Source organism: Fulmarus glacialis, unplaced genomic scaffold (assembly GCF_000690835.1).
Source record: "Fulmarus glacialis isolate BGI_N327 unplaced genomic scaffold, ASM69083v1 scaffold10038, whole genome shotgun sequence".
Classification (NCBI taxonomy): domain Eukaryota; kingdom Metazoa; phylum Chordata; class Aves; order Procellariiformes; family Procellariidae; genus Fulmarus; species Fulmarus glacialis.
This window is the reverse complement of record NW_009228989.1, coordinates 23352-48810: the sequence shown is the minus strand read 5'-3', so window position 1 is coordinate 48810 and position 25459 is coordinate 23352. Positions and strand designations below refer to the sequence as shown.

The window sequence follows — 25459 nt, the reverse complement described above, 5'->3', positions numbered from 1 at the left end:
GAGAACCATGCTAATCAGTCCTGCTAATGAGATGAGAAAGGAGGAACTCCACCAGCTTACCTGTTTATGCCAAGTTAAATATGCTTGAGTAGAAGTCACAAATGCTATCCTTCTGCATGTGGAATGAATATATTTAATAAAATAATTCTAGAAAGTTAATACACTTGTGATTGCACAATGTAAGAGTAATTCATCAGAAAATAACATCTGTGATTTTTGTAACAGGATTACTTACTTTCCCCTTTCAACTGCCAAGGCATCTATCTCATCAAAGAAAATAATTGAAGGAGACACCGCTCTGGCTTTCCTAAAGATCTAGAAAAATAAAAATGAAACACTCAGTTTTAAGTGATGGAAAATTTTTACAGAATGCTATCACCCCCTGCACACCTCAAAAGCTGAAGAGCATCACAGAACAGACATAAGCCTTGTCATCTTTTTTTTTTCTTTTAATAAAAAAAAACCCAGACCTTTTAGAAGTTATTCATGATACTGCACGATGCAGGCTTATAGTGAAAGCTGCTACTGGATCCCAAATTTGACATGCATCTCTAGGCCGATGCAGAAGGAAGTTAAACAACACAAAATATCCCTTCTGCTTTTTTTTTTATTTTATTTTTTAAACTTAAACCAGAAGGAGTTTTTTTGGAAAGTTTAAAGGTAACCTGATAAGCAGAGAAGAATTTGAATGCCAAGAAAGCTTAATATATAACGTTATGAATAGCTTGCCCTTTCTCACCTCTCTCACTGCTCGTTCAGACTCACCAACATATTTATTCATCAGTTCAGGTCCCTGCAAAATTTAAAAAAAAAAAAAGTTTAAAGAGCACATTACATTTACATACAAAATGACTGAGACAATCTGCTAGTGCTGCATTACTGATGCTCTGTTACAAGGAATTTTGATAATTTGTCACTTGCAACTCTTCTTTTTCCATTTTTAGACTTACCTTCTACCTGTACCAAGTTTTCCTCCATTTGTTATAGCACTGTGCATGCGTGTAACTATGCATATAGGTTAGTCCTCTCATCATAATACCTTCCTAGTGCTTTCATGAGAAATGGAATTAATCAAAAAAATAAACACTTTGGGGTTCTTAAAATTTCTTGGCTCAACAACAGCAACAAGGGGACTGCAAATCAGCCAAAAATATGAATTACAGAAAAGCATTTACTTGCGCTCTCAACATGCATCCTGTCCAGCCAAGCACCAAAACAGTGATTTAAACCAATGTTTAACGGCACTTCTTTGAACTTGATAGTTTGCGGGTCCAGAAAGAAGAAGCTGCCATAGCAGCACACCTGAAACCCATCCACGAGGCGCTCCATCCCCAGCGAGACGAGAAGGCTGTTCAGTGTCTTAGCTTATTCGCATTCCTTCTCCTCTCTGCCAAGACTGCCAAGCACGATTATTAGTGCCAGCTGCTGCAGTGCCTGTTTATACTCACAGCCCTGTCCACTAGGAACAGACCAGAGACCACAGGGTCAACGTTCAAGTCTTGAACAAGTACTTACAATTATAAAAAGTAAAACAATGGAGAATTCTCAGAGCATTTTCTGTTCTGCTATATCCTGTAGGATAGGCTGCTTAAATAATGCTTCCTAATGGGACTAAGGTTCTCGTGGGATTGGTAATGACTCATTGACTTCAGCCTGGCTTGCATTAACATTGACCTGCAGCCACAACCAATGATGATTATCCACTACCCTGAACAAAAAGAGCCAGCGGGTTTGATCTATTTTCCAAGGAACACGTGTCCTCGTAATTTCACTAGCAGAAATGACATCCTCCTTCACAGTCAGAAAACTGAACCACCTTTCTATGCTTCACAGCTGCAAGTACCTTCAGGTAACTCTCGGCTCAGAGCAGTAGGGCAGCTTTAAACAGCAGGTATGCTAGAATTAAGAATGTGTGGTAGATGCACATTTACACATTGGCAGTGACAGAGCTTCTGTTACAACCCCTCTGTCAATGGGACCGCCTGGACTTTGTACCCAGACCTGTACAATACAGATTCATTACTCTAAAAATGCAGCATGCTGTTTTTTGCAGTCTCCCCTCTCCACACTCATTTTCACTCTTGCAATAACAGTTAATGCACTGGCTTTATCTTGAACTAGCACCACTGGAAAATACCTGGACACATGTATGGGGAAGAATGTATAATCCAAAAAGAAAAGCACAAGTTATCTGATATCAGCAAAGCATCCAGGCTATGCCACTATTTTCATTAATTTGTTTTCTAAGAGTTGACCATTACCCAAGGACCAGGTGAGATACAGCAGTAGCCAGAACTGGTGTACCACACAGGTAAAAGCAATTGTATAAGGACTGGAAGAAGAGCACTGCATGCCTTGCCCACAGGAAATGTAAATGGTACAATTAGCATTGCTTCCTTTCATCAACATCTACCCTTAAAGCAACTGCTGCAGTAGCTAAAGTTAAAGTGTCACCTGCAGGCTTTCAACAACTTCAAAATTTGAGTCTGTTGGATACTTGCGTGAAACCAGAATTATTCATCAACATAACTGATGAAGAACACAGGAAAGAAAGAAAGAAAAAACAAGGCAAGAGAGAGAAACACAAAGCCTTTTCCTACTATTCACTGTGGACACCGAACATGAGGAGCATGCAGCAGTTTGTGCAGAACAGGCTGGCAGCTCAAAGAGACAGCATCCAGCTGCTCCGGGCCCTTGCCATTCATCACATTCAGTGCAGATGAGGAAGCCGATAGCGCGGGCCTTACAAATCCTTAAGGAATGAGAGCACAGTCTTGTCTTTCTGTCTAGCTCTCTGTTAAACTGAGCTGATACACTGAAAAACCTCTGCAGATCTACCGATAATTATAGATTTCTTTTACTAACTTTTTCTTGGATCCTGTGGACCTTCTCTTTCATGCCTTTATTCTCAAAATCTTCATTCACATCAGTATTCTCATGGAAACCAACATCGTATACCTCAGTGCCAATAGTGTACTCCTCTAATATGACACAACATCAAATAGCCTACATTTTCTTTTCTTTTGTCTGAGCAAAAAAATACTTAAAACCAAAACTACTGTCTTTGAGCTTTAAGGTACAATATAATTTCAGATGCTTGGAGTTTTATTTTTAATTAAGCATTAAAATATGATCAAGGCAACATCAAAGCAATAAATACTGTTTAAAATGTTTCCAAAGAGAATTATTTTGAATGCATGGTTTTGCTGTAAGCTTTGACATTAAGTTTTTCTCCATTTTTCTCTTCATTAAGCTTCTTCACAAAGAATTTTCATAAAAATTGATTTGAAGGTCTCCTAGTTCACCACTCATGAGCGATACCAAAACTGCTGTTCAGAACCACGGGTTTTTTTGCAAGCAGCTTGGAACTCTTATTATACATGGCAATAAAGGAAAAGACTCCAAAGTAAGAGAAAGCACACACAGAAGAGGAGGAATTGGTATACATTTCATTTCATGCAAACACTTAAAACCACAACACAAAAACTAGAAATGTTCAAAGAAGCTGGATGTAGAAACTAAATTGGGTTAGCTCCGGTCCCACCTGAGCTGAACCTCTGCCTTACCCTGTCTGCAAATGGGCTGTCCTTTAGCTGAGATTGATGGGAGTTCTTTCAAAAGATAGATCTGCATGACAAGTCTACAGGCCACCACAAAGTCACCTGCTGACAGCTGACACAGTTTCCAATTTTCACAAAGCTCACCTTCTCTTTTTAGGAAGTTTGCTTTGAAGTTGGAGGCCACTCAAGAAATACCAGGAGGGTTTTCTTTTAATTTTTCAATGCTTTTCTAATGCTTCAAAAATCAAATTACATGAACCTGACTTACTCAGAAAGTTGACATTTGCTGAAACATCATTTTTGGCTCCTAGGTGACCATAAGGATTCCTTTTAAAGCTGTTTACAGCTGTTGATACACTGACCAAGAGGTGCTAGTAACAAATGGTCCAGTTTAATGATGCATAGCTCTGTTCTCTTCTGCAACAAGCCATCTTCCATATGAGGGGATGTGAAGAAATAAAACCTGTTTCTTCTGGTCATTTGCACAGTCACTCCAAAACCAGCAAAAGATTTGGAGCAGGAAATTGGCAGAAGTAGTTGTAGCTTAGCCATGCATATAAGCATACCATTTGTGAGCTACAATCCAGACTAATAGTATAAAATCTGCCAATTCAGGCCCACTGTATACTGCTGAGTTTTGTTTATTCAGCCTCAAAGTAGAGATAGTTTCCAGGTATGCTCTGTTTAAAGACTATCCCATCCTCGTTTACAAGATAGTTTCCCCTTGTATCATGAAACCTTCCACTTGTTTATGGTCTGGATTGGGTGTGGATTTTTCTCCTCTGTTGATCTTTTTTTTTTTTTTTTAAATAAAAAAAGCAAGGAAAAAAAGAAAATTCCTTACATTTAAAATATTATCAGGATAAGCTCTTGAAAGATTAACTGCACAAAAGATAAAAACCCCTGTATACAAGCTGCAACATGAGATAAGCTTATGTACACATGGTTATGACAGAAGTTCTCAAAGTGTTTTTAAACTGCAAGAGGAACATCTGGTATCCCTGAAGTTAAAGAGTATCAGTAATTTTTTCTAAGCAGTGCTTAAAACCACTTGCGGATTTTTTCCACCTGAAAAAATGGGTGGAAATAGGAAATTTAGTCGATGACTTCCCTCTACAAATAATTTTTTACTGTTTTGACAATCAGTTAAGTTATGCACTTATGCTTGTTGAGCCAGATGGACACAACTCCTGATTTCTCTAGCATACAGCTCTGTCTACGCTCTTCAAAAACACTGCCATAACCTCACATGCAGGTTCTGGTCTCTAACACAGACACACTAAACTATGTTAGCTATAGAGTACAGTTCATATTTTTTTAAAAATCCAATGAATTAGAGAATTTATATCACATCCTACAGATTATTACTCTACAGGACATAATGCACAATTCCTTCTTTGCCATGTTCAAAGTAGAAATGACCAAACAGACATTAAAATATCAGTCATAATTAATACTCAATTTCAAATGAAGTATCTAGAAACTGAGCTCTGCACTGTGAAACTCAAAAAGGGAAAGAAAAAAAAAAAAAGACGGGGGTGCCAAAATTAGTTTTCAACTGTTCACAATGTGTTCCTAGGGCAACGTTCAGTGCCCACACTCAGACATCTGCATCCGAGTTAGACATTCACACTAATTGATTTCGACAGACCTACGTCTACCTCGCAGATGCAATGCACCTCACTCTGATGTGCTAATTTCTCATCAGACTGCAGAAGGAGCGTAGACAGCCAGCTCAGAGGAGTGAAGCTTGATCCCACCCCTACCAGTACATCTTTCATGGACTTAAAACCAGCATTTTGGTTTCATTTTTCTTTCTTTTTTTTTATTCTTTCCAGTTCCGTGACAATGCAGGTGAGATGATCTACTATAACAACATTAACTGATTTGGAAGAGATTCAGAAATTAGTTAGTTTTTTGATACTGTAATCTCAACGTCAAAATGCTATCCCATCCCTACCACAGTCAAACCAAAGCAACACACGACTCAGGCCGGCTGCAGGAAAGAGAGTTAACAGGATAAACAGTGAGACTTCCTTGATTTTAACAGTAAGGCTATTTCTAATGCAAAGGTTGTACATGTGTGATTTGGTAATTGGTTACGCTACATAGAAAAACATTTGCTCAGAAAACGCATTATATTTGCTTGTTAAGAATAAAGCCTACTTCTTCTCTTTCAATGCTGTTTAATGATTTAATCTGCATTACTCCCAGCTTCTCAGCAGATGTAAACTCCAGGCTGAGTGCCGTGCACTGTTTTAATCACCTCCTCTCCCTCTGCCATGCATTCCAGAAGACCTTAAAAACTTGTTGACACCTGTCTGGTGTTTTAAAAACTTCAATTTCAACAGGTGCTTGTGGGCTCCAAAGTATCTAAGGGAGTAGGCTGGCAAAAAATTGTCATCCTCAATCCTTGCAGTGAAGTTGCTAAAAGCAGCGTAATCAAACTGCGAAGGCAAACATAATATCCATTTTTCTTTATTGGCATGCCTCAGAATTCACTTGTTTGCCATTTGCCTTGACTAGCAAACTTTAATGACAACCTTTTGAGGCTTCTTTACACAATACAGAAGCCAGTATTTGTAGTGTGGAGTGAACTGACTGGAAACATTGAATTAAATTCACTGCATGCACCAGTACCTTCAGAGAGGGCCCTCTTCAGCACTTGGGCATAGCTGCCACTAAAATTCACCAAGATTTTGCATGCTTACGAAGTGCTGCACCAGCACAGGCACAGCAGTATCAAGCCAGAGGTGAAATTCTATCGTGACAGAGTTGAAGCAGATCTAAAAGTATCCCATCCCGCTCACCTGCCCTGTCCACAGAGAAATCCCTTTGCAAGTCATTCCTGTTCATCACGGATTTTCAGCACCCGTTCCTATTCACTACCACTTTCAACTACAGGCTAATCCGCTACTCTGTCTTGGACTAGGCTTGGCACCATCAGGGCAGTATCCATGTGGGATCAAAAAATCATACAGCAAGACAACGCAAAATTAGCCATCCGCACTGCAAAACGTGTTCGGCTGCTGACACTTCACCCTCCAGCAACACTCCATTCTGCGATTGCTACTTTTACCTGATGGCTGACAAACCCTTGGTAACCTGAAGGGAGGGAGAGAAATTAAGTGCTAATAAAAATTAATCTTGCAAAGTAATTGAGAAGGGACAAGGAAACAGAGACAGGGGATTATCTTTGAATCATTTTCTGCCTGCACGTTCACTTTTGGGAAGCTTATGGTAAGAATGGATGAATGCCTTATTTTATTTTCAGTTGAGTAAAAACATGCAGATAGCTTCAGGATTAAGAGAGTTCATTGAAGTATCTCAAATTGTTATCCCTTGTAAAAAATGTTAAACAAATTTTTCAAATATAGTTAGTTTCACCATCTGCTAATTAACTAACAAGATACTGTAAATGCGTTACGATGGATCTTTTTGGAAATTTTATCAAATGTTTGCCAGAGTTTCTCAGAAAACCACAATGCTTCTTCATTTTTCATCTTAAATGTTTTGCTTAGCTAGTTACAGGCACCAAGCTTTCATGAAATCATGCTTCTGCTCACTGAAATCCCCGTCAAAAGGCTAAACTATCTCCCCAAAATTCAGTGACAGTTCTTCACAAAGCAAAGCAGTCGGCCTTTCCAAGCCTCATTAATCTGTTTGAGCTGCCACAGCCAAGAGCTGAAGGGAAAAGCAGAGGAAACTTCAATTGGAAAATATTTTGACGTAAATTGACCCAGACGACAAACTAAGCTTGTGCACATGTCAAGCACCGGCAGTGGTACAAAAGCATCGCAGGGTGATACAGGAAGTTAAATCAAGCCAAGGTGAAGTCAGAGCTGTGAGAACAGTGTATATTTTTGTAATTACTGCTAATTGAAAAAAGAAAAGATTCCTTCAGCCCAAGCTCTTAAGTAACAGCAAATAAAATGTCAGGAATATTTTCTAACCTTTTTTTTTCCCCACCATAGTTGGAGCTCCTAACCAATGCAAATAATATTTTAGAGCAGTATAGTATACATCATCTGTACCATTGGTTTGCTCGGTGTTAACGTCCTTAAACACTACTTAACATCATGGGTGGGTTTGGGGTTGTTTTTTTTAAATATTGCTTCATCATGTTTACAACAATTCGTGTGTTTCACTTAGCTGAATTCCAAGGGGTTTAACTTTTGGAAATCTAAATTTTCTGAAAATTTAAGCTGGTTTTTGCCACTACCACTAAGTGAGTTTTTGCCTTAGTTTTGATTTTAAACAGACAAATATTAAAAAGCACTAAGCAGCAAGAGGAAAAACGATGCTTCCAAAACCATTAGAAGCATATAGAAGTTACAAAATTTTTCTTGTTATTTATTTTGTAAACTCAGGTAATCTGCTTGTTGGACAGAAAACAGAACTCAAAGTCCCCTGTTGATATAATCCTGAGCAAAAGCCTCCTGAAGTCAGCGGAGTGTCTTCCTCTGGTTTTAGCAGGCTGAGTAAGTAGAAGTTAATGCAATGCAGAATACCATCAACAACATACATCCCCTCTAGTATGCAGCATCCTGGGCTTATGGGCAACTCAAGGGGCAAAAGGATTTTCCAATCCCCGTGGCCCTTATGGGACGGTCAGCTAAGGATCATATTGTAACTGGGTGATGGGTGTTTATCCAGGTAGGTACCGTGATGGTGCCTCCCAGCCTGACAACAAAAGAGTGAACTTCAGTGTTCATTTTCAAATAGGTTAAAAACAAAAAGCACAATGGTTTTCTTATTTGGTAGCAAAGTTAATTACCTACATACCACAATAATATGAGAGGAAAAAAAAAAACCCACGGAGATTGTTTGCAAGTTGCTTCCCAGAAAAGCAACAGAAAATCCGTGAAGAAAAGTAATATCCATTTGATTCTTAGCACAACACAATGATACAGGATTTCCTAAAAATAAAATTAAATTAAAAAAAAAATTCCAAGAGGGCAGTCTTAACAAATGTAAACAAGCTAAGATGCAAGACAAATGCAGATATAATTATCTATGCCATACAGCAAGATATGGAAGTTTCCTCCAAAAATATTCTTATAATATCACCATGAAATCTTAGTGGTCTAATCAACATATATTTCAAAAAAGCAGCCAGTCAAAGCTGACCCTAAGTGCAGGAACTGTCAAAACAGTACAGAGAGATACCCACCACATAAACAGCCAAAAGAGGGGAAAAAAGCCCACAGAAATAACACAGTGACAAAGGGTTTCACTTTCTTCATGTTCAATTTCAGAAAGCTAGATGACAGAAAGCTAAAGCAAAAATGTCAGACAGTTGTATATAACAGAGAGGTGTCATCAACCTGGCAGAAGCTGAAAATTACATCCCCCATCTATTAATGTTTATAGGTCCAATATCTGTATACAAATTGCTTTTCCTATCAGTAAAAGAAATGCGCAAGATACATTTCAGAAGAAAATTACAAACTTTGGGGGGAGCACAAAAGGAGTGTGAAGAAGTATAAAAGTACATAGAAGGCTGACTGAAATAAGAATTCAACCAGATCAAAAACTATTGATAAGTCAACACTGATGTTCAATCCTGAAGAATGAAAAAATTATCCTAATTCATTCCTTCACACCGTCTTACACTCACTTGTATCCATGACCACAAAACACTGAAAGCTTTCCAAGAAGTTGAGAACAATTCTGAACAAAAAGTTGCCTTTTGTAACAGAGGTTTGGGAAGGGGGAATAATCAAGATGACCACTAAAACCCTGAAAAGCCTCGATGCTACAAGAGATTTAGAAAAAGGGGTGGTGGGTGGGAGCAGGAAGAGCCATCCCCTGGAAAGTAGTTGACAACCTCCTCCCCAGTAAATTTAGCAGATATATTGTATTAGAGACAAAGAAAGTCAAGTGAAGGAATAAAAATAAACAATTCCCCTTAGGAATTATATGCAAGATTGCTTTGTTAAACAAACCAACTAACCAACTGCTTTTCTCTGGAAAAGCAAAAGGTCACCAATCTTGCTGAAAATATAGCTATGAAAAGTTTTGGCCAAATATCAAAGAGCATGTTTACAAAAGGGCCGCATTCATTGTAACACTAACCATGCAAACTTCACAATAGATTTCAGGAGAGAACAGGATGCAACGTCAAACATCTGTTATCACATTATTTTCTTCAGCTCCTCTGCCCAGAAATTACATCTAGACTTTGCCCATTTTCCAAACCTTATTAGAGGCAAGTCAGACATGGACTGGAGCCTGCGTCGTTTTGACCATGCCTCATACAGCGTTATGACAACCAGCCATGCCCAAGACACATGGAAATTTCACATTTTAACAGATTACATATAACCCAGCTGAAGTACCTCATTTAACAGAGTCAGCTGTCCAAACTGCACAGACATTGCATAGACACATCTGGAAAATAATGCAAAGCCTTCCTGGAGCCAGGCTGGGGCAGGAGTGATACCTGTTGCACCCAAGCAGGACAGCCAACTTAGACAAGTACAGTACATTCAGCACTTCTTGAGAGAGTTGGACTTACTGTGCCCATGTATCTTAAATGTAGCATGCAGACATAATAGGTCCATCTTCCAAAAATCACTGGACCAAGTAAGCACTGCATGTAATGTACTCTATTTCCTCTCAAGTTTCAGACACAGGGAGAGAGGGCATCCAGTAGCAGGCTCCCACAGCTAGAGCTATGCCTCCTGTCTGCAGTCCGTTCTCGAGAAGGACCGAAGAACCTGAGCCACCTGAACTATCCTGAAAGAGTACACGTATTCTACAGGCTGTATAGCACACACTTTTCATCAAAATTACTTATTTGGGGCAGGAGAGACTGGAAGGAAAATGCAAGTCTGAAAAGTAAATTATGACGAAACACACTTCCATTTCAAAAAGCCTGCTATCAGTTCCAGGGACAGATATTTGAGACATAACATAGAGAACGGGAAAATTAATAGGACTATAAGCAAGAAAAGAAAAATCCTCTCTCTCAAAAAAAAACCAAACCAAACCCCAAAAAACAAAACCCCACATATTCTTCTACTTTGGATTTATTGCAGGAAATTAATTCATGCCTGTTGCGCTTTAAGAAGTGCTACAGACAATGATGTTTAACACATTTAGTACATGATGGATGTCGCCTTTTCTGTCCAGGAAGCAAATGTGAAGTTAGAAAAAGTGGGCTATGTTCCCTTCCTGGAGTCAACATATCCAAGGCTGGACATACTCCAGAGATGTGCTTCTTGAAACATCTGTACATTGAATATTCGACCAGTTCCAGGCCAAGGGATTTAAACGGACAGGGAATAAAAGGCAGTTTCCCCAAGCCAGCCACATCTGCTGCAGCTTGTCAAGGACAGTGGGGTTTGCACCATCAGAACTCCACCATGAAGAAACACTGCATTACTGTACAAAAGCATTTCCTATCAGTGCACCTTCAGATACCTCCTATTCGGCATAAGCCACCTTTTACTCTTGGACAATTAACTGCATCAGTAAAAATGTCTGATGTAGCTATGACTGATGAATACAGGGTAGCGACAACGTTCATTTTTAACTGCTTTTTTTTCAGACTTTTTTCCCCCACTACCTTTTTTCCCCACCCTCTCAGGCATCAGTGCTTTGGGCGAGACAAAGAGGAATGTTTTCTTTGAAGCAGTGCAGGAGGAAAAGGTTACCCTGTTTACCAGTAAATCTGGAGTACAAAGAACTACTTTGTCTTTCTGGAAGAGGCAGTAAAGGTAGTGTTTCTTAAGGGCTGAGGTTTCCAAGGCTGCTCTTGTTGATGTGACCGTGACCCAGCGGCCTGTCTGCAATACCGGGAAGCACAGGCAATGAAGGGCTGCTGGTTTCAGGGTCAGTGTGACTGCCTCTGCTCCCAGAGAGGACAGGATCCAGAGCTGCAGCTACAGTGTGTCTGAAAGGACAGGCAGAGGAGGAAGCTGTGTAGAAACTAACACAGAAGGCTTTGTGAGTAAAGAGATGGTCAACAGACAAGAGTACGTGATCTTACTGCTGAGAAGGAGATACTTTTAAAATACTTAAACAAATGTTTTTTCTTGCACTTCATTAACATTCTGACACAGCTGCAAGACTACCCCACGTGGAATCACTCTGCATTTTTTCTTCTTCCTGTGCGTTGAAACTCAATATTATTATTATTAAATAACTTCCATTCATGCGTTTTCCATAGAACCCACAGTAATCAATTACACTGATTCATAGGCAATGAAATCCAAAATTTTTCTATACTTAAAGTGTTTCTTAATGCTGAGAGAATATCCCACTTATCCAAGAGTACTCCAGATCTAACTGATTTTTCAAACTTTCTAAAAACTGAAGTATTACTATTTCTGTAATGAAACATGAACAGTAAGATAAAGAAAGTGATTTTCCTGAGAAATGGAAAGGAATGTAAGAGAGGAGATAATATTTTCATGCAAGCAAGTAATTATTACAGTAAGAAGAGCTACCCACTATCCAGAGTTGTATTTCATTTATACTGCTTTAAGAATTTCATTGTTTCCATTTTTAAAAGATTTTAAATAATGCCAATAATGAAGATGTCACTACCCAGCTTATCAACATATAATTTCTGTGCCATGATAAAATAAATAACAAATTTTCAAAAAGCACACAAGAAAACACTAGTCCTTTTCATAAGAAAACACAAACCTTACTTGATATTTACAATGTGTTTGCTGTAGCATATATAACAATCAGAAACACCAAGAGCCACTGGATTCTAGCACTGGAAATTGGTAAACTGTCAACTGTTATGCAGGAGTTAAGAAAATGTAAGACTAAATGGCCTACCTTCACTGCTAAGAAGTTGAGACCACTTTCATGAGCCAAAGCTTTTGCTATCATTGTTTTTGAGCACCCAGGAGGTCCGTAGAGCAGCACACCTTTCGGAGGCTGAATCCCCATTCGGATGAAAGAGTCGGGATGTTTGAGAGGCCATTCAACTGCCTGCTTCAATTTCAGCTTGACGTCTTCTAGTCCTCCTATGTCTGACCAAGATACCTGCAAAGCAGACCATGTTGCTGAATTCAGACAATGGAGCACAACTATTAAAAAAGAAAACAAACCAAAAATGCTCTGTAGAATGCATACTGGTTATTTCATGAAGTTGTTTTTAACAAGTCACTTCTTCAAAAAGCCTTTTTTAAACAAGAAGCAATTATTAATAAAGTCACACAAAGTAAATGGGATTAGACTCATTTTTTGCTGGTGGATGTCGGTAAAATATTTTGTATCTGCTTCAAAGTTCAATAACAAAACATAGAAAAATAACAATAAAATGACAGCATGATCATACAGGCAGCAACACTTTGCGTGATCACTAGCAAAGTCATAACTCGGTTCTCTTGGTTTTTTTACATGATGTTGATGCGGAATTTGTAAATTATTTTGATGTCTTCCCTGAAGGAAAGGACTGTATGAGCTCAAGGTGGTTTTATTTATACCTGCAGAGTAAGGCCCTGATCCCAGCTGTATAATCCCACTACGCTGAACAGGACTGAATGTCAGAAGTTTTGGGGATTCCTCCACTTGCAAACACTGTCACTCCCATACAGGACTTGGGCACTGGAGATTTGACTAGAAGCTTAAAAACAAACAATCCTCCAAACAGACAGGTAGCTACAGAAAAGAAAAACCACACACAGAAAAGCAACGCTCAAACCAAACTGCAGTTAAATTTGCTCTGCTGAAGACACAAGACAAGCTTGTCAGCCATACATCGGGACAGAACTAATATGTCTTACCCAAAACAGCAGACGGATCCAAAACCTGCTACACCTCTCCTCTAATCACCGTCAACAAGCCTGAGACTTTTCCCCATATCCCCGGCCTGTTCTTCGTCCTGTCACCATCCATTCCTGTCCACTTCAAATATTAAACATGTCAAGACGCACCTATATCAAATGATCTTCTGCCTTAAAACACTCTTCCAAAAATTTACTAGACATAAATCACCCTTCAGCTCTGGAAAGTCAGCTACACTTGAAAGGAAAGCAGAGTATTACTAAGAGGCAACATATTGCCTTTCTCCTGACTTGAAAACTGGTGTCACTGCTGGCTTGTCCCAGGAAATTGCTATTTTCCTGATACCAGTACACAAAGTGGAAACTAAAAGTAGAAAGTCCCTGAAAGAGGCAATTCAGTATGCTACTGAAGTGGAAGGAAAAGAGCATTTGGATGTGGTGCAAGCACTTTTGCGTAAGCCCAAGAAAACTGCAAACCAAATAAAACTTCTCCTTGATTGTCAGTCTTTGACATAGAAGAAAATTACAAAGACAGCGAAGAGCAAACACCAAAGACCGATACGCATGGGTCAACCCCTCAGAAATATTCTGAGTTTAAAGGCTAACTGGAGGGTGAGGAGCTACCGATCCACTGCCTGCAGAACATTGTCTCTCTCACACCAGGAATATGTTACAGGAACTCTAGAAAAAAACCGAAACCTCTTTCTTTTTCTTAGTGACCAGCAGCTTCTGTTCTGAAATAATTACTTTATCAGCCTGGGGAAGTATGAAATATGTAGAGCTGATCACCACTGCCTTCTAAGAAGGATCTGAGGGCAGAGGGATCTGCCAAAGGCAGGATTCCCTTACGGAAAAAAAGAAAACAAGAAAAACAGAAGAGAAACGCAAATTCAGTAAAGGTCAGAGCAAAGTGAAGACTGAATCAGACACAACAGAGTATCTCAGTAGCAGGGGGAGGAAAGAATTTTAGCAGGGGCATTACCAAAGCAGCATGCCACTCTGGTAACTTGTAAGCCAACTTTTGCAACCTGCCAATATTCCCTTCTGAAGTGCTGCTTCATGCTACAAACAGGACTAATTGCACAAATCAGATTAAAGGAATGGTAGCAAAGAGACGAAAATGGGCTGTGCACAAGTCTCTAGTCTTGAAGTGAAAGTGTTTGTATGAATTCAACAAAAACAGTAAAGGGAGAAACTCCGCAACACTGTGGAAAGGAAAAGGGAAACAAGAGCATGAATTCCTACCACCCGACTTTGAGCTGGGTATCTCAGGCTACCAACACAGTCAAAAGAGAGAGAGAGGCTTCGCAGAGCAATTCAGCTATAGTACAAACTCTCTTTCAGAAGTCAGGCAGGTGGTCTCACACCCAGTTTCTCCTTCTTTCTTTTAGAGAGAACATATGGCGAGGAGATGTCCAATTTAGGCACCTCAGTTAAGTGCTTAAAGGTAAGAAGAATCCTCCCTTCCCCACCAAGTTTTCACAATGAGAGACAGAAATCCACCTGCAGGTTTTTAATTACAGTGAAGCAAACACACAAGTTTATAAAAAGTGAAGACGTGTGTCGGATACCTCACTTACATCTTGCCACTGTTCCACCCATGCAAACCACCCCTTTTCACTCAAACTTCATGGTTGAGTAACATAATTAAACTCAGGACAGTTAATCCCAATCTTCCCGTATTCTAAAAGCTGGTGTTGCTGAGTCAGATCTGAAACAGTGTCAGTGTTTTAAATTTCATTTAAAAAATAAGTATTACTTATCCCTACAACCCTTAATTCTACCTAGCAGCTCTGTAAACTGCACAGGAACTACATCTTGGCACTTTTAAACAACTTTTTCTTAGGGAAGAAGACATATAACATAAGCTTGTTCTCATTTTTCAGTATTAATCCTTCCTCATATCTGGTAAAGAATGGACTAGTCATTCCTATCATCATGTCTTTCTAGCTAGATTTTGACAAACATGAACTTCTTAAAATGAAGCAAGCCATCAGGAATTCCCTATAACTATCAGCAACAGAAGCGCCAAAATCCAGTAGCCGTACTTTGCACACATACAAAAAGCCAGGGAGAAAACACCTAAATGTTTTTATCCTCTTGCAAATATTCAGACTATTGCACAAGTCTTCTGAGGCATTATTCAAATGATTTTTCAGACCTACTACATGTCATTTAACATCAACACAAGCAATAGAATTGTACAGAAAAGGTGAAGTAGGGCCACCTTACATGAAAGTTGTTTTCAGTAATCTGGAGACTTACTCTGATTTTGCTTACATTTAAAATCGGGAAGGGGAAGAAGGGGAGACAACTGGGTCAGGACATACAAACAGGGCCACTAAATGTGAGCTTGCCCATTATGAGTTGAAAAATAATTAACCAATCAAAAATTCAGTTAACTTATTTAGAATTTCTATAATAGAAGGTGTGGAATTCAAGCAGCAATGGTATTAAAAGCAAAAATAGCTAATAAAACACTACCTTCACATTCTGGTCAAGTCCTAAACAAAACATTTTTTTTTTCTTCATTTCAAAAGGATAGAGTTAATTGGGAGTGGGGGTTGGGGGGGAAACAGTCCACCAACAATAAAACACTCAAAAGTAAGAATTCTTTTAGATTCATATAAGCTTGGAAGAACGAGGTGGATTGTTTTTGCACACAAATCCTCAGTAACTTCCCGACTGCAATTAACACAAATCCTAGTGCGCACATCCGGACAGCTAGCTACACTCCTTTTACAGGCACACGAACTCAAAGGAAAGGTCTTGCAACATAAGCAATGAAGCAATATTCTGTCACTGTGGAAATGATTTTAAAGACTAGCCTTGGGGCTGAGCTTACACATACAAAGACAGTGCTCTGCTACAGTGTTTAAGACACTGAGATTTCATTACTGCCGTGATCTTTAGCTCTCCCCAGGTCAAGAGAGCTCAGAATACGATGCAGAGCAGCAACTCCCCAGAGGCTGTTAAGCAGCAGCAATAAAGAAATAAAGCAGACATGCAAAGGATGTCTCATCCAGAACCTTTTGGCTGCAAAGACACAAATCTGAGTGCTGAATTACAGTAAAGGGAGTGAAACAGGCAAGCAAAACCCATAGCACTCTACAAAAATTTCAGAAAGACCCATAGGAGAGGGAGGAATGGCAACTACAGTGCAACTCTCCAAAGAACTAAAGTATTAACTTCCTGATTTATAACGTGCATCCCCTCCCTCCTAAATCCCTGCTGCAGAAAAAGCAGCCTTCTAAAAAGGTTGTAACACGTAGCAAAGTTCAAGAAAGGTTCTGTAAAAACAGAAAACAAGATGTTACATGGAACCGGACAGGCAAGTATTTTGCCTTTGCCTTGGTCACAGCCAACACTCATGGCAATCTGGACACAAGTAGAAGGACAAAGGAATGCAGAAAGGAGGAACACAAAAAAAAGCACGTGGTGGCACCTCAACCTCCAACAGCTCCTCCTGCACACAACCTCACTGTCTGTCTGCTGCCCCAAACTCACTTCACTTTGGCTGTTTTCCCCACCAGTAATTTTGAATATGCTTGGGATAAGAAAAGAGCTCAAGAGCTTAATGACAAAACCCGTAATAACTAGCTTATCATAAAGCACTTTTCAGAAGCAGACTGCAAAGCATTCTGTAAAGGTTATCAAATATCTTCAGACACCAAGAAGTAAAGTGACTTGCTCGAGGCCACCTAAACAAGTCACTTCTAATATATCTCCTTGTTCTTTAGCGATTACCCTAGGTATAGGTATAACAAGAGGGTTTTTCAGGTTTTAAATAAGACAAAAGACTGTAACAAGAGGCCTAGTAGCCTTCTGAACAGCCCAGCAGCTAGTACTCAATTCTAGGACCTAAAAAGCAAAGACTGATTTGAAAACTAAATTTTCTTTACAGCCTACTCAAAGTTCCACAGATTTCAGAGAACAAGCTCTGTGTTGACGAAACAATTTGAAGTTCATGACAAAACAAGTAATTATTTTCATTCAGTATCAGAAGTGATACCAGCTTCAAAAAAACCCAACTGCCCATAAATGGCAAAGGTGTCATGATGATAAGGGAAGGAGCACTTCAACAAAATTCATTTACTTGTGGCTTTATTTAGAAGTTACTTTGAACTCTTCTCATTCAATTGACACATGGCTACTGCAAAGCAGTGAAATACGAAGAAAAAACCCCACCATCTGAAAAACAGAAAGTTAAAAATCACAAAAATCTCAGTTTAATTCAGCATGTACATCAATGGTTTTCACTTGTAACTAACTGCATAGCCCGAAAGTTCCATCCACACCAAGGGGGCTGCCAAGTGAATAATATCCTCTGCAATAAACAGCAAAAAAGCGGATATTATTAACGTAGCTCAGACTTCTGTCTTCTCTTTGGAAAAAATCTCATAGCTGATCATTTATTTAGTGTTTGAAGTTATTTTTAGCAAGGATTTTTTTAGATGACAGTGTTGAGGTCAGACTTCAAAACATGAAGGGATGTAACCCCTGCTTTTCTAAGAAATTTAGCCACAGAATTAACTGTCTAGCTGGATAGCTTCTGGGGCAAGGAGAGAGGGGAAGAAAAGCCTATCCTTGCAGACAGAAAGTATCTACAGATTAATCAATACAGGATGATTTCACAAAATACTATGCACAAAGATACATTAGCCGGGAAAAACAAAACCAAAACACAACATTTTTAGGTTTCTTGGAGAAACTCCTATGTGGTTCATGCTTTCTTTTTCGTTTCCCACACACCCAGCTATAAATTTTACATTTTGATAAAAATGCAACAAAAGATGTAATTAAGGCAGTTTCTGTTGGTGTAAATTACTGCAGAGCACATAAGTAACATATCACAGTACACCATGGCCAACAGCTAACTAAGTAAAGTGTTGAATGGGTAAGTGGCCCAAGTCCATGGACTGAAAGCACTGTATTGAAAAGAGAGGTAAATTAGCAAAGAAGAAGAATTTATTATAGAAATTAGGTCTCTTAGCATCAGTTCTGTGGCAAGCAAGTAATTTTAAGGTTTCCCCACAGGTGTTGCAAGAGTAGACATTCAAGCATAAGAATATTAAAAAGCAAAGCATTCTAGGACACAGCATCATCAACACAAGATGATGAAACTAATTAGTGGCTCTGCAGTTGCATTCATTTGGCTTCTTAGATACCTGGCTTCTACTGAAACAAAGTACTTCAGCATCTAATTGCCAATGTTAGTGCAACCAAACACACACCTTCAACCAGCGCAGTTAAATACACAACTTTAATCAGAGAAGCAAAAATTAGTCTGTAAAATTGATTAAGACATACCTAAAAATCATTACTATAAGCATGCAACACAAAATGTTGCATACTCTTCTTAAAAAAAGGTATCCAAGGAATTAGAAGCTGCATTATGTTTTCTGCTACAATCTGTGTTCCAAACAACAAATCAACCATGTAAATTCTCTGGATAACAGTACATAAAATGCTAAGTGACTGGCACTCAGACAACTAACCATCATGTGAGAATAAGATATACTTATTTGCTAATAAAGAGCAAATTACACTAACCTAAGTTTAATAACAATGATAAATGGATTTTTTTTATTTCTTTTTGCTTGCGCATGTCTATAAACCACACAGTGGTCACTTTTATTTTTTTAAATAGCTACACTGTGCTAAAGTACATGAATGAGTTTCAGATGTTTGCAAGTGTTCCTGCATCACATCCCAAGCCCCCAGCAAGCAGCCCTAACCAGGGGCCTGCAGTCTGGATTCCTGTTGCTTGCCTCCCCTGCACTGCCATCCCGGCCACCCAGCTGCAGCACAACCCAGTTCCTTCAACTAACCCATGGACTTGAGCTGACTTAGGGCACTTCCCCGCCTCAAATACAAACGGTAATGGAGTAATTAGCCTTGAGGGTGGTGATGGTGTTACAATGCTGGATTTACACTACTATGACTTTCATGGACAGCTGTGTCAGTGTTTCCAGATATTCAGGCTGCTTCTGAGCATGCACAGGTACCTTCGCTTTGGTAGAGAGGTAGTTCTGCAGCCCAAAGTAATGGTTAAACTGAATTCTATCACCCCCTTTAGTAGGTGATGTGGGAGGACACAAAATCCGTTGCAGCCGGTACTTTAAACTCACCCCAGGCACCAAGCAGATAGCCTGAAATTTACCCTACATGCTCACAGAATATCCATTATTTTGTAAAAATGCAGATCCTGTCAGCACAAAAGGAACCTGCACTATGTTGTTACCTTCCCTTTAATAAAAGAATGAATTTCAGTAGTATTCCAGTGACTCAGCTGGTGTTTATAAAAACAAGTGACAATCAAGGAAGCCACTGGCAGGATGGTTTAGTGGACAACAGGAGCCTGAGTAGTAGGTTGACCTGGATTCAGAACAGATTTCCTGTAGTACCTCGACACCTTGCTTCTATCTGTCTTTATTGTGCTGTTTAGCAGCACTCCATCTAGCTCCAAATGGGCTGGTACTTCTAAAAGGCGCAGCACAGTGATAATGACGTGAGCCCAAGAGCCAGTACCACAATAAGCAATGTGAGAATTAGTAACTCTGGTTCTCAGCAGAACTAATTAGCCCCTGTGGATATAGATGCCACTACACCATTTCCAGGAAAAGCTGCTGGGGCCAGCCTGGGCATTTCTACCCAGCACTTCACTGCACAGCGTGGGCTCTTAACAAGCCAAGTGTGATATCCGAACTAGCTGCGTGCAGCATCCTGTTCACAGATTTTATTTCCCATTCTTATAGTTTGGGAATAAGGGTCTACAGTCATGCAATTTAATTCCCAGATGACTCATCTTCATGCAATGAGACACAAAAGTTTTCTTCTAGGGCTCAGGGAGCCGCTAAGAGACACCAGCACAATGGCTCACGGAGTCAAGATTCAGTAAGATTAAATACAACATTTTCTTTTGCTGAAGCTTCTTAGGCCAGATCAGAGTCTTCTTAAACCAGATCCGTTCCTCAGCCCAATTTATGTTGTGTCTGCTACTGAACTACTATAATACATAACTGAGAGGGCAGGAAGCAGGTTAAAGACAAACCTGGTACTGCCAAAAGAACTGTTCATGTAATGACAGCCCCTGATGGGTAACTCCTTGGCAGTGATAACAGTATCTAATTCTGCCCTCAGGTAAAACCATGTAATGTCACTGAAGACATTCAGGTCACAGCAGTATGAACTGCATGTAAGAATTAGTCAACTGCTTTACATAAAATCACAGCAATCAATCTCTTCACAGCTTCGTTTCAATACACTTTGGTTACAAATACTAACAAATGCTTGGTTTCTACTTAAGTTTGTGTCTGCTTTACAAAAGGCTCCAGCTTTCACAGCTCTTCAGGATCTGCTTTGAGCAGACATCTTAAAATTTTTACTCCATTAACACACTCAGCATGTAAGACTACAGATCAGGAGATACGCTCCTGCATTACCAACTCTTCCTAAAGCATTAGGAACCTAAGCTTGTGTAAATGAGTCTTCAAAATCATAATTAAATAAACAAATATGCAAACAAAAAGAGGATGCACAACATTTACTGGTCACGTGAGGCTTCCGCTTCACAAAATTCCTCTCTTTCGGTAGAGCATTTCAACGCCTAACTGCAACTCTTAACATGGCTCTAACAATGTTGCTAGCATATTGCAAAAAATAACTTACTTTTGGCACATCAACTGCCACCTCCCTCATGGCGCTGGGCCTGACATCATTCATCCCCTGCAGGAAGTCATTGAAAGCAATCGTCACTGACCCAGCCACCTCGTTGTCTAATAGGTTAGGTCTTTTCCCCAGTGCTCTCCGCAATGCGTACAAACCTATTAAAAACAAGAAAACATGGGAGATATGTAGACTTCCTCCTGGTTCTCACAAACAAAGTGTACAACACACAAACATGCAGCAGCACTGGAAAGGAAATTATGTTCAAAAGAATGTCTCAATACCGGGCCTTAACTAGGTCAAAGAACGTGCAAGACACTTCTGATGAGACAGCAAGAAAAAGGGGATTTAATGACCACAGACAGAATATAAACTAAATCTGTTCCAAAAGACAGAATGAAACAGCCTTGTCCCTGTGTTCCCAGAGATGAAGCTAACAGGGCAAAACCTCCTACTGTCCCTACATCGATCCGAACACATTTCTAAACCACAGAGGAAGAGGGATAACAAATATTCCAGGCAAACATTAAATCAGCTTACATGAGACATCTGTAACCTTGTCCATTTCTCTGTTATTAGGACTACGTTTTCCAAGCTGCTCTCAAAAACAAACTGATGAGATTTCTTTTACTTTCGTTGGAACCCTATTTTGGTATCTAGTAAGATGCCAGATACCTATATATTTCTTGATATGCAACAAACGTTCCTTGCAACACTCAACAGCTCTTCATTCCCTTCAGCAATCACACTTTTCAAACGCGGGCATAGCTTTTACCTTCTCCTTTGTTTGGCCAAATCACTCACACACAATACCTATAAATCTTGATACTAATTCCTAGCTTCCCCCTATAATTCAAGCCTTCTAAAGCTGCACAAGTCCCACCCACTCACACATCAATATATCAATACTCCTCGGGCAGGACCAAGCGGTACTGTCTGCAGCTCCCAGGCATTCCCCAGAGGGAGCAACGATGGCCCCCATTGTGTAAAATGCCCAGAAGCATCATGGTTTTCCCACTGTATAATTATGCCTTTTAAGGTCTAATGTAATTTGGAGTTCTGTTGCTTCTCCTTCCAACCCTGTTCTGTGAACTGAAACTGTTAAATATGTGATTTAGTATATTATTACATGATGAGTATAATCTCATATACGCACATCCACACACATGCAGATATGTAATGTAACCTGTCATGCGTTACAAAAAAAACATGAGGCAGTTAGTACAACAGTTCACCTTGCAAGACCACAAAAAGACAAACATATGTTAAATCTTGTCTATATTTAACCAAACAAAACATCAATTAGTGCTACATGAAAGGACAATAAAAGGGATAAGCCATTTCTGAAAATAGACATGGTTTTAACTTCCAGCGGATTGTTGTCTTTTTTCTACAGAGGCACTGGTAGATGCGGACATGCAAAGTTTCTGACAATGACAGGAATTCTGCATTTCCTACAATATATACAACGTGTGAAGAGATATAATATCTCCCCTGTGAAGCAGTACAGCTGGTGTCTCTCCATAAACTGCCAATTATGGCAGAGTCTGAGCACCTGCATTCAATACCCAGGCTCTTAATACAATAATGAAAAAAAAAAAAAAGTTTGTAATTCAGGTTTCCCCTTGCACAGAACATCCAGAACTAATAAGATACATAAATAAAAACATTCCAGGAGGCCAAGGAGAAAAATGAAAATCTGGTCACCAGAGGACAAGTATAAAATATAACTGACTCATTTTAACAACCCAGACAATTTTCACGTTATTCCTCCCCGCCTTCTTCCTTCCTCTGAAACAGTTCATTTTAAGCAAACAAAAAACTTAAGGAAGACAACATAGATTCACTCCCCCAGATTTGAAATTTACATCCAAGCAAATAACAAACGTGACATCTTATTCTAGTGTCATTGCAGCTAACACTTTGGGTGATGGGAGCAAGTATTGGGGTTGAGTCCTACACTTCCTTTTTGGTGAAGTCAATTCACATGGAACTCTCACTTTAAAAAAATGAAAGAATAAATAACATAGCATAAAATTAAGTCATAGAGAAAGCAAGTAACTGATAAAGATCTCTGCTCCTCATTTCTATACATATCTGCTCCATCAGGTACCAGTTTAGCCCGGTGCCCATTTGATGCATTTTAATCTTGTCATGGTTATCTTTTTTTCGTGACATAAGGAATTCTTAAAACCAAACAAGTTTATTTTAAAAATTGAGAGAGAACAGCACATAAAAATGCCCAAGGAGAATACCGCTCTTAAGGATCATTCCTGCCAGTGCTACGAGGAGTACAAGTGAAATGTCAGTCCTCAGCAGTGGGTTTGAAATGCAACAGCCCTGATCCAGAACAGGAATAAAGAGGTCACAGCTTTCCAAACAAAGCCTGAATTCATTTCAGCATGTGCACGCACACACCACTGCACAGGTCAGCATTTAATTGAAACAATGTTTTACATTAAAACAATAATAAAAAACAGATTGAAAAAGAAAGCATGATTCTTCCTGTTTCCTCCTGTTATCATAATCATTCTTTCCTGCACTTCAGATTGACCTCTAACCGGGGGGGCGGCGGGGAAAACTCTTATTAACAGGAGAAGGATCCAGGCAGTGGTTTGCCGGAGGCAGAAAAACACATCCTTGTCTCAAAACACTGAAAGATGTATTTAATGTAAGGAAATGCAGGGCAGGGTGCAAAACATGCTGCTAGAAGCAACGCAGAGGCAAAGGAGGTGAAACACTACAGCAAACCCAAAGTTTATCACTACAGAAGTTGTAACGCAGATAAACTGAAGATTCAGCCATAGTATCTCAGAAAACACAGAGCATCTCAGCTTAGCTGTTGGGTATCTTTTGCATGGGCATGTTTTGGGTTGAGTATGTGTCATTGCTGTAAACTGACTCTGAGCACAGCATTTGTTTCAGCTTTGCTTGCTCCTTTTCAGATGCTACCTCATTGTTAACGAATATTGAATATTAATAACCTTTCAGCAGTGACTGATGAGGCTCAGATGTGGGCAAGTAGGTTTTCACTGTTTTACTCCAGCAGGAGTCCTGCGTGAGGGGAGAAAGGGCACAGACGTAGTTAGCCTGCCGTATGGTCGCTGGGACTGTTTGCACAGGCTTGGGCTACCTATTTCTAGTAAAGGGATACATGACTGGTCCCCTAGGACTACCCTATGCAGAGCAGAAACTTAACTCGGAAATTTGCCTTTGCAATAGTGAACAACACTGATTCTCAGTGGAGTATAAATGGAAAATCCCAGTTAAAAAAAAAAAAGAAAAGAAACAAGCAGAATAAGTCATGCATGATTACAAACAATGGAAAATAAACAATTTGTTCCAGTCCAGCAACTGTGTGCTCTACCTCACCAACTCATCCTGTCTGTCTAGAACAGAGGAAACTAAGTGGACAGAGGGGAAAAAAAAACCAGCAGAACGCCCTGTCCTGGTACAGATGATCCTTCTTTGGTACCAGGCTATGCATGAGGTCGATAGCATTGTTTCCCTGTAAGATTTTCTTGCTCATAGCTTGGCTAAGTGTTGGTACATTAGATCATAATCATAAATGTCTGAGCCTAAAAATAGACTCCACGACAAGTAACTAGCGATAGGACAAGAGGAAATGGCCTCAAGTTGTGCCAGGGGAGGTTTAGATTGGACATTAGGAAAAATTTCTTTACCAAAAGGGTTGTCAAGCATTGGAACAGGCTGCCCAGGGAAGTGGTTGAGTCACCAACCCTGGAGGTATTTAAAAGACGTATGGATGTGGTGCTTAGGGACATGGTTTAGTGGTGGACTTGGCAGTGCTAGGTTAATGGTTGGATTCGATGATCTTAGAGGTCTTTTCCAACCTAAACAATTCTATGATTCTATGACACTGCTATATTTGTCAGTCTGTGTATAATTATACACTACTGTAAATAATAGAAAGCATCCACTCAAAATGACAAACATATATACTTTAGGTTTCAAAAACAGAATATACACAACACTTGAGGAAATGAACTGAACAAAACAAAATTGTTAATCATGCATCTTCCACTGCCCATCAGCTATTTCTTCCACAAATCCATCTTGTCTGGACTTACTCTTCCAGAATCCTAATGCCAGAATTTGTAAGTAGCTTCAAAGAAATTGTAATCTTCTTGTAAGATTGTTTACAAAAGGAAATGTTTCTTCTTTCCCTGCTAATCTGGCATTTCCCTCCCAAATTATTAACGCCAAACCCAGAAGACGAATACCATTTCTCCCTGTGACAGCTGTCAGATCCAACATGATACTCTCCTGCATGGCTGGAAGTGGAATGCTCAACACCGTATGGAAAGATCTCGGCTTCCTAACAGCACTGGATGGGGCATGTTCCTCTACTTCTAGATCTTTACATATTATACTTCAAAATGTAACAGTTTTATGCATAGGAAAAGCATTTCATATAACTTAAAATCAATTTTGAACTTTAGAAACCGTAACAGGAGC

The 25459-nt window shown here is 39.5% G+C and overlaps 1 protein-coding gene across 1 annotated transcript in view; it reads right to left on the bottom strand.

The window, feature by feature from the left end:
- SPATA5 (spermatogenesis associated 5) overlaps nt 1–25459 on the bottom strand; it is a gene marked incomplete at both ends in the record, with an annotated part of 62006 nt that overhangs the window by 13565 nt on the left and 22982 nt on the right. Inside the window, 4 exons of the mRNA XM_009583684.1 lie at nt 236–315; nt 740–793; nt 12360–12569; nt 20984–21138. Of these exons, the coding sequence (XP_009581979.1) occupies nt 236–315; nt 740–793; nt 12360–12569; nt 20984–21138 (499 nt within the window). The remainder of the gene's footprint in view (nt 1–235; nt 316–739; nt 794–12359; nt 12570–20983; nt 21139–25459) is intronic.